This window comes from Belonocnema kinseyi, chromosome 4, assembly GCF_010883055.1.
Source record: "Belonocnema kinseyi isolate 2016_QV_RU_SX_M_011 chromosome 4, B_treatae_v1, whole genome shotgun sequence".
NCBI lineage: Eukaryota > Metazoa > Arthropoda > Insecta > Hymenoptera > Cynipidae > Belonocnema > Belonocnema kinseyi.
This window is the reverse complement of record NC_046660.1, coordinates 135,874,106-135,884,919: the sequence shown is the minus strand read 5'-3', so window position 1 is coordinate 135,884,919 and position 10,814 is coordinate 135,874,106. Positions and strand designations below refer to the sequence as shown.

The following is a 10,814-nucleotide window of genomic DNA, read 5'->3' as shown; positions in this document are numbered from 1 at the left end:
TTTTCTATTATTTTCTTCAAAATGTAAGTGTGTCCTTAGAAAGTGATATTTTGTTCAACTTTTTGGTTGAACATTCATGTATTTTGTTAAAAGTATGTTTTTTATTACCTAAGATATTTTCACATGAAGTGACACATCAAGTTGAAAATTTTGGGATAATAAATAAAAAGAACGAAGAAAGGTGACTCTGGTCGTGCATTTGATTGATAATGAAAAAAGCAACCAACAAAATATTTACAAAAATAGAATGTTTTCATAAATATAAAAATGTAGGACCAGATCCACTTTTCTTAGTGCTTCTCATTTGGCATCCTAATTTTTCAACTTGATGTGTCACTTCACGTGAAAATAAGTTAGGCAATAAATAAAATTTCGGCAAGGTAGAATATGGCCACGTAGTCTTAAGAAATTATTTTGTTTCTTTAAAAATTTAAAAACTTCATGTTTGTTTCAAACCTTATGTTGTATATTCTATAAGTTCAAAATTCAACCATTTGGTAGATAATTCATGTATTTCTTTGAGAATCGTATGTTTGCGTAGAAAATTATTCCTGTTTGTTGAATGGTCAACTTTTTAGTTGAGAATTAAACTCTCTAGTGAAGAATTGATCTTTTACTATTTAAAAGTCCACTACTTTCTAAAATGTTTATGCTAAAAAAAGTCATCTTTCTTGTTTGAAAAGTGAACCTCTTCTATTAGAAATTCAACTGTTTTAAAATAGAAATGGTCTTTTTGTATTGAATATTCAAATATTTGATTGAATTTTGATCTTTTTTGTTTAAGCGTTTCACCATTTTAATAAAAAAGCATCTTTCTCTACTGAAAATTGAACTATTTGGTTAAAAATTGAAATTAATTGTTACAAATCTAATTATTCTTGGAAAATTCAGCTATATTCTGAGAGTCATCGTTTTTGTCGACAATTTAATTGAATAAAAATTCCTTTTGGACTCAAAATTGATCTTTTTTGGCACAAGTCATCCTTCTTGATTAAAAACTTATCTTTGTTGATTAAAAATTTATCTTTCTTGTTTTGAAAATAACCATTTTGTTAAAAATTTAACTCTCCGATAAAAAATTGATATTTTTGCCTTGAAAATTTTAGAATCTAGTTCAATCTATAAGTATTTTTGCGAAAATTCATCATTTAAATTGGAAAACAATTCTTTTTTGATTGAAAATTGAACTATTTTATTGGAGATGCTATATATTTCGGCTTGAAATATTAGGAATTTAAATTGTTTCGTATTGAATTCATTTATTTCTCTAATTTAATGTTATTTAAATGATTTTGTATTATAAAATCAAATAAGTATATAATTTAAACCTGCATTCATCATTAGAATAATTAATTTATTACAAGTGAATTCTGAATAAAATCGATTCAGAAAGAAATCGGAAAGAAGGCGGTAAGCGGAAAAATTGGAAAGAAATCGGAAAGAAGGTTGAAAGTGGGACTTCGGAAGGAAATCGGAAAGAAGGTGGAAAGTGGGATATTCGGAAAAAAATCGGAAAGAAGGTAGAAAGTGGGAAATCCGTAAAAGAATCGGAAATTTTCCATCTAGTCTTATTAACACATTAAGAATTTTCTGTTATTGAAGATTCTTAACTTGATCGATATTGTGTAGATTTTCTGCCTTCATGGTTTGGAGGGTTGATCTACTGTCGGTAAGGTACAATCTCTGACGATATAGCAGATAAATTTAAAAATAAAATCTTTTTTATTGTAGGAAAAAAGCTGAGGGAACCGAACACTGAGAAAATCGATCATTTTCTAAGTATTACATGCCCTTCAAGTAAAACTTGCTTCTGAGTAGGCGTGCAGAACTTTCAAGGGACGAGTCTTATTCCTCTTACCCCCTTGGTTTGCAGCAACAAAACCATAAATCAGCAGCGAGCGATGTATGAAACTAAAAAAACAAGCGTAAAAGGAAAAAACTACAATTTTCTACGGGCGATGCCCAAGGGGCTAACGATATTGCAATTAATTTGGTCCAAGATCTGCAAAACCTTGTTTTAATAAAATCTTGTAAATTTGTCTATATTCCTAAGAAGTTATTGAAGAGATCAGTTCAAGTTATACATAAAAAAGCATTAAAGTTTGTTTATATGTGATACTGTGCAAAACTTGTCTTTATGCGATATTGTATAATTCGTATTTATTCAAGGTATAAGCCATTAATAAATTCCTAAATATTATTTAATCCAGTTGCACAAAATAAAATAGTTTAGAAGAACTAATTAGAAACATATAAATGCGAAATCGGTATGTTTGTCCTCTTATAGGTTCTGAATCACTGCGCGAAGTCATGAACATTTATACAGTAATAGGTCATGTCCCTGGGCAGGTTATAAGCATGTTTTCACAACTCACACACGCAGGCGGAGCCTCGAGTTTACGCTAGAATTCTCATGAAAACATTGTAACCACAAAAGATTGAAATAACAACAAAAAATGTACAAGGAAAGATTTTGCAGTGAATAAAGAAGAATTTGTAAACACGAAGATTAATTGTCTACTATAAAAGAAAAATTTTCAAAAAACTACATTAATTTCGAAACAAGTATTTAATTAGAGTTAAGAGAAAAAACAACGAATATTCTACAATACATTTGACTCTCTACTACATTGTTGAATGCTTTACTAAAAAATTGAATTTTCTACCAAAAATTATGAACTTCTAACAAATGTTCATTTTAAACCTAATAGATAAAGTTTCAGTGAAAAAAATTGATTTTTACCCAAAAAAGTAAAGCTTAAAGAAGTTATTCAATTTTCAACTAAACAGCTCAACTTAGAATCAAGGCGTTTCAATTTTAATCAAAGTAAAATGTTATTTTTTTTATTTATTGGACTTAAGTACACGTATATCTGCAAAATAAATAAATGAGTGTGACAAACGTTGAATTTACCTTCCAGGATTTTACAGTCGCATATTTGAATTTCTAAAGGTTTGATTAATTTCATTTTCTTCATACAAGCTGTTACTATAATCGTATATTTCAAGATAAAAGGTTTAATTAATATATTCTATAAATTATGTGACATATATCGTTAAAACTTATTTAACATGAGTTAAATTATTTTGGGTTTTTAATTAATATTCACTTTTAATTAATATTTTAGAAAAGAAATGTTTTTAATAAACAAGTAAATATTATTATTTGCTTAGTTCATTAATTTAATATTTCAATTTATTTATACCTCATAAATAAAAATTTAAGTTTAATTTACTAATTTAATAATTATTTTTAATTATATTAAATTTATATTCATATTTTAATAATATTATTAAAAATTTCATTTTAAACTACAGTGAAACACCTCAATAGCCCTCCCTTCTATAGCCATTCCGAGAATTGAAGCCGCGTCGTAGATAGGTATAACAAGAACTGGGCGGGAGCCGCGTTTACCACTCAGGCGAGCAGTCAAGCGTGAACAAACAAAAGCGAAGCGGGTTACAATGAGTTAGTTCACACTCAAGGTCAGCCCAAAAATCGGCGCTATAAAAGAGTTCCACTGTATTTTAATAAAAACTATAAATTATTAAACATTAAAAAAAAAATTGAACTCATGTTCTTATTTAGTTAAATATTGGGATCGATCGGAGTTTTCATTAAAAAACTTAAACACGTACGCTCGAAGCAGCAAGTGCCCAGATAACAATTCGTGCGCGCATGTCACGGGCACGTCGATGCGCGCATTAAATACATGCAAAAATTCACCATGTTAGCCCACATTTTGTCATTGTTACTGAAGTTCGTGCACAAGATATTCTTTTTAACTATGAGAGTGAAAGAGATAAATAGATCTGCCTATCTCTTTCACTGTCGATTTACGCCGCCATTTTCTGCGCACATGGGACTGTGCTAAGGATGGCCAAGTCTATTCCGATTCCTTCGAAGAATCGATTCCTTGGTGTCGATTTTTCGATTCTTTGGAATCGATTCTTGATTCTAGGGAATCGATTCCAGGAATCGACTCTTCCTCGGAATCGACATCGATTCTGATTGTACAGCTAAGAGGAAATACATTTTTACTTTCCTAAAGGTTGTTATCTGTGATTGGTCATTGACATATTTGGGTCATTTCATTGGAAGTATCTTCCGTTGGGTGGTTTTCTTGTGTTCGTGTCGACTTTCTCACTTTTCAAATAGGTCGTCGGATAGGTCTGCCACTATCTTCATCAACATGCGTCATGCGCGTGCTTAGCAGTGGGACTGCTTTTCTTAACAATTCAGAGTAAAAAGAGAGATCCGGAAGATCCGTTCGAATTCGAATACTTTCACGGCATTGGAGTCCCAGACCCCCTACTCTACTCTCCTCTGCTGTCCGACGCGTCGTTTGAGTTTCACTAAATGTGTTATCGAGGGAGATCATCATTGCTGATCTCTGAAGAGGGAAAAGTATTAAAATTTGAACTTTGCACTATTTAGGTTTGTACATTTCGCCACTTATAATGGTTTTATGGTATAATAGGTGTAATTTGCAACATAATTACGCTTTTATATAAAAAAAAAAGAACAGGTAAAAAATTTTTACTGCGCGCTCTTTTTGGAGTGGGGGAACATTGGAATCGGAATCGATTCCCACGGTCGATTCTTAGATTCAGCGGAATCGACGTGTGCGTCGGAATCGATTCTCACCGAGCCTCACCCATCCCTAGACTGTGCGGAACTAGCCGGCTAGCCCAGTGCCTTTTGCAACATTGCAACGCGTCGGTGTGTACCTGTTCTAGTTTTGTGAAAATCACGAAATACTACAAGGAGACTGCACGCCCTGTATTTCGACTGGCGCCAGCTCGCGATCGCCTATCCTCGGAGTTTTATGCCTTCCTAGATTAAACCTTCCCTTTAGTGAAAATATAAAATTAGAAATTGTCGTATGCTATGGAGTATCGAGTGTGTTTATAGGTTAAGTTTGGTTATGTAAAGTGTCAGTTGGTGTCACGAAAGCAGTAATAATGCTTGTATAATTTATACAATTATATGAATAATGCTATTAAAACAAGAGGAGGAATATAAAAACAATAGAACGCAAGTATAGATATTGAGGATCTTGCGTCTAATACCTCTCTCTTTCTATGCCCTACTACCCAAATCACAGCCCTTACAAAAACAACGCGACATTATTGTATCACTTATTATATTAGTTTTTAGCACTGACACTTTGCACAACAATTTTTCTCCTCTAAACACAAACATTTTGCAATTGCAAAGCGGCATTAATAGGTTATATTTATACCGGTACCAAATTTACATCACATGTTCTCGTAGTTTCTAGAGTTTCCGCACGTAGTGCTATCATCTGGGATAACAGGAAAATTTGAGGACAGTCGATCGCGATTGTGTACTTTTTTCCACCATCCCCGCTATAGACGTGCTATTTTGTTGATAAATTCCGATACATTTAATTGAACCTTTTTATTTACCTCCTTTGATATAAATAAATAATTTTCGGATATTCAGAATATGCGCGCCGAGTTTTTTCTTGACGCACGCACGGCGTGCGTCGCATATGCGCCTCTATGGATGGCGCATTTGAGTGCTGATCGGAACGCACGTCGCGCGGATTAATCCGCACATATGCCTCCACAGTGCGCACCAATTGTTATCTGTGAGAGTACTGACAGAACGCATTCACTGCGCACGCGCAGAATCATCAGGGAAAATTGCACTGCTATCACTAAGATTACTAGCGATCGGTAAATGCGAATGCTGTAATTTTTTTCATATAGAGGTCAGTATAGTTCTTCATGCTTTATGAAAGAGAATCAGCTGACTCTTCTTTTTAATACGAACCGAGCATCTTTCCAAAATGAGTGCCGCATACGCTTCGAAGCAGTTTTTTTGTTCTTGCACCCCAAAGGTCCTTAAATGACCCAAGCGGCTGCTGCGAAATGTATGCAAAAGTCGAAACAGTTTGTGTGTAAGTGGGTGAATCGTTTCGAAGAGGTAAAAAATGTCGACGACTTCCCAAATCGCGGTTCTGTCTAAAGTATGCCTCGAAGATGCCAAGCCATTATTGACGCTGACGGTGATTGGACCTGCTATTAATGTATTACATGAAAGTTTTCGATCAAATAAAACATTTGAAAGAATTTTCCTATTGAGTCTTTTCATTTTCTCACAACAGTGACCACGCTCTTATTTAACAGACTGTACATGCAACCCTTGATACTGTAGTTCCCGTCTTCTCCTCCTTGGGTAGAAAAAATTATTTCTCCACCGTAAGGAGTATTCGAGTGCACGCGTCCCATAGTTCATCGCGTTAGTATTAGATTGACAAGCTGAATTTTTTCCCATGTTAAATTAATGGGACACTGCATGGTCTTTCGGTTACCTCTAAAAATTAACCAATTTGTCTCAAATTTTGAGATCATTTTTTTGGACATTCGAACAAACGGAGCGGGGGAGGGGGAGGAGCAATTATTTTTTTAAATCGCCATGTGTAAATAAGAACCACCCTAGTGAAACCACCATATAACTTTATCGATAAATAGTAAGGAAAATAGGTGGAAACGCAGAGGACGAATGCAGACTTTTCATTCATCCAAATAGTATACAGTAAAAAAATTTATCGCCATTTTACCACAATAAATGATGTAAGTATTATTACCAACATTCAAAGCAGGATTTTTACGACCAACCAGAAGTTTGCATTTCTGGTTTGTAAATACTACGTTGGGTTATGAGATTCAGTGAAAATCGTAAAATTACAAGGGAGGCGAGAATCTGGAGGTTGCAGTGAAATTTTACTGAAATTACTTGGAAATTTACAGACAATGGTAAATTTCCAGGAATCGGTGAATTTCCTTCTGCAGGCAAATGTACCATACAGAATAGTAAATTTTAGGCAGAAATGAAAATAAAGGTTATGTATCATGTAAAGAATAAACTAAAATAAAAACATTTATAATGAAGCTTAAAAAATATATGCCTATATACATATAGATGTCAATTCGCTTCAGAAAAATGATCCCTGCTTTATCAAAAAGATGCCACTTTTATTTAGATTTACATTCCATGATATCACTAAACAATTTAACCTCGAAAGTTTGTTAATCACATCATTACATTTCAATTATATTGTTTTTTTTCAGTATACTTGCTCTCAATATTATTTAGAATAGTGAATACTTCAAGACAGGGTATCTAGCGAGTCTTAGAAACAAAAATCCTTCCTAGGTTTTTCAAGTCAAGAAATCAAATTGTTCAAAAGGTCTCCTTTTTTACATAAAATAATTAAAGAAACGTTTTTCATAAATGTAAAAAATGAGCGATTTCATTTTTTATTGGCCAACAATTTCTAAAGAAAACCGAATCATAAACCCAAAAATTCTTAATTTTTGCGAACTTGAGCCGTCTTTGTGAAATATTTTTAAATCTTTGTAATATTTTCGAAATCATTATAATCTTTGTGAATTCGTGGGAGTTTTTCTAAGAATTAGAAACCTTAGTGAAAGCTTGAAATTTCGGAGAAATATTTAAGAAATCTTTTGGCATTTTCCAAAGCTTTTGTAAAATCTTTAAATCCTTGAAATCTTTAAAATATTTGTGAACTCTTTCTTTAATTTTTGTTTGAGAAATCTTTTGTGTTCGTTTGGAATCATTGAAGTCTTTTAAAATCTTCTCAAACGGCTTTAATACCTTTTGAAATCGCTTAAAATCTTTGTAATATTTTAAAAACCTTGAAATCTGGTGATATCCTTTTTAAAATCTTTGGAATTCTCGTATTCTTCTGAATCCCAGTTTTTTTTTTTTTTTTTTTAAGTCCCGATCCATATCAAAAACTCCCTGTTCCAAGTAAAATTATGTTTCTTTCCCAAAACTCCCTGTGCTGAAATAATAACAATAAATAAATACATTCGAGGCAAGCCGATTGACCTAAAATATCGATACACTTTATTGAAGAGGAAGGAGGTTATGCTCATTCCTAATTTGAAACATCTGTTTTAAACAGAAAAACTTTTCTCATCGACGTTAGAATTTAAGCTTAGGAAGTACATGCGAATAATTTAATGGAACTTTCCTTGTAACTATAACGTTGGAACTACTGATCGTACTCGTATAGTACTCGGTTAATGATTTGTACTCGGTTAATAAAATGTAATTAATCATTAACCGACACTGATAAAACCAAAAATAAACGAAAAAGATTTCGTTCATTTGAACGTTCTAAACTTATACGCTTATCATGAAAAGAGCGTCGTCTTTGCGGACACTTTTTTCCCAATATTGGAATATTAGCATTTTCATATCGAACTTTCACGTCTAAATTTGATTTTTACCTCTTCTCGCGATTGTACCGGTAATTTAAATTTCACATAAAACACAGAACGTTTTCAACCACATTTAGTTCCTTTCTTCTAATTTTGTGCATTATTTTTATATTTTGCGTAATTTCGCGCTACCCCAAAAATTTGCAGATTCAAATTACACTGTTACAACTTCAGAAAGGATTTTTTCAAACGTTCGTAATATTAAGATTGCTCGTTAATTAAACCCTTAAAATGAGGTAAGCAATATTACCGTAATTTAACATAGCGTATTTATAATCTCCGAAGTATTCCTACAGAGGGCAGTAAGATGCCGACTATATAAAATGTAATATTAAGATTTCTTTTTCTGACCTGTGATTTCTATTCCACAAATCGGAGTATCCCTACGCTGAATGTGGTTATATTACGTGAGGAAATTGGTAATTTTACAGTTATATTTCGTAAAATTCTTTTCATTTTTTACAGTGTAGTATAGTCTTTACAAAATATATTTATTTATAAGAAGAACTTTCTTCTGCTGGACTCCATTGCGTGACGACGACCTTCCATAATCCACTCATAGTCTCCGTATTTACTGTCGAATGTTCCGTGCTGTAAGGATTTTACTCTTAAAGTAAACCTTGGTCCCAATTCTCGTAACCTTGGCTTCCTCGTGTTTGAATTAAATTCATATCTGAAAACCACACATTATAAAAAATGGTTGTATCTTGATGAAATATAAAAAAAAGACTAACCCTATTAATCTAGAATCAAAATTAGGTGTTTAGTGCTAAAAGGCACCTTAGCCGAAAAATATAATTTTACATGATAGCCAAAAGAAGATTTTGGTTTTGGAATATTTTATATGGGGAAGGGCGAATTCACTTCAAATCGGGCATGCTGTAGTTGCTGATTCCAAAGAATCTTTCCGGGACGAAGTATGTTCATTTCAAAAGGATTTTGAATGAGCCGTATTTCATCGATTTGATAAAAAAAGTTAACGTTTTTGAAATTTTTAGACTGGTGACGCAGTTTATCAATCTTTATACCAGCGTTTCCCCCCCTTGATTTTGGTTTAAACTGGCACTAATGATGTGCAAAATAACTCGATCGGAAGGTCTCCAAAATACGCCCCAGTTTCAACTATGAGCTCCTCATTTGAGTAAAAACGCTTACCGGTGAGCCATCTCTTCAGGTTAGGGAACAAGTAATAGTCGCTGGGGGCCAGGTCTGGTGAATACGGTGGCTGAGGAACCAATTCGAAGCCGATTTCATGCAATTTTGCTTGTGCAACTAAGCATGAATGAACAGGCGCATTGTCGTGATGATAAAGCTGTTTTTTCTTCTTCAAATACGGTCGTTTTTCGGCGATTTCGATTTTCAATCGGACCAATAATAATGAATAGTATGCTCCGGTTATGGTTTTACCTTTTTCAAGATAGTCCACGAATATTATGCCATGTGCATCCCAAAATACGGAGGCCATAACCTTTCCGACCCATTGTTGCGTTTTTGGACGCTTCGGAGCACTTTGGCCCGGTGGAACCCACTATTTTGCCTGTTGCATTGACTCAGGAGTGTAGTAGTGGATCCAGGTTTCATCCATGGTTATGATTCGGCGCAAAAAACTCGGTCGGCTTACGCGAAAATAATGCCAAATTCTACTGGGAAGTTGTCACACGAATTCGTTTTTGGTCCACTGTGAGCAAACGCGGCACCCATCGCGCGCAGAGCTTCTTCATGCCCAAAACTGAATGCACGATATTGCCCACACGTTCCAATGATATGCCTACAGCATTAGCTACCTCTCTCAATGAATGGCATGAATGGCTGAAGTTTTGACAGGCGTCACTTGAAGGATCAAGCTCAACGAAAATGGTTCACATTAGTGAATACTAATGCTATCTCTTAGAATTTTCAGGTACTTATCAGACTGCCTAGTAAGTGCACTTGTAGAAATTTTTTAAGTGAAATGCCAGTACACGTGTGGAGTACAGTTTAGAGTACTCGTCGCGGTGTAGTGCTGTACAATTGGATAGGCACAGGCAAGGAGAGAAGTAGAGGGCTAATTGATAGGTGGGTTTATCAGCGCCGCCTGAGGATGGCCTAGAATGAATACAGGAAAGCTTTTGATTAAATCTCCCATAGACTTATAATATATCTTTTTGAAAGCATACCCGATACCTGACATCGTTCCCTAGGAGATACAGAAACGAACTTTATTCGAGATCAAATTTTCGGTTAGCCCAGGTATGTATAAGTCTCTCCAGCGCAAAAGTGCCGTATAGCGCTTCTATCGGCGAGCTTAAGGTCTTCAGGGATGCCATTAAGTTTTCCTCGCTTCAAATAAGCCTTGGCGCATTTTTCTAACCCAAATTCCATTCCTATTTCCTTAGTATACCGTTCGACAATCCCTAGAGCTAGATGTAGTTGCTCTTTGTTTTTAGCATAGATCTTAAGATCGTCAATGTAAAATACATGAGTGATCTTGTACTTTCGATCTACAGGTTTGTCGCAAAAGTATAAATATATATATATATATATATATATAT

At 34.1% G+C, this 10,814-nt stretch overlaps 1 protein-coding gene across 1 annotated transcript in view; it reads right to left on the bottom strand.

Moving 5' to 3' along the window:
• Positions 1–8,550: 8,550 nt before the first annotated feature.
• Positions 8,551–10,814, bottom strand: part of LOC117171912 (probable ribosome production factor 1) — a 32,998-nt gene continuing 30,734 nt past the window's right edge. The window contains exon 3 of the mRNA XM_033359566.1: positions 8,551–8,956. Coding sequence (XP_033215457.1) covers positions 8,779–8,956 — 178 coding nt within the window. The 3' untranslated portion in view covers positions 8,551–8,778. The remainder of the gene's footprint in view (positions 8,957–10,814) is intronic.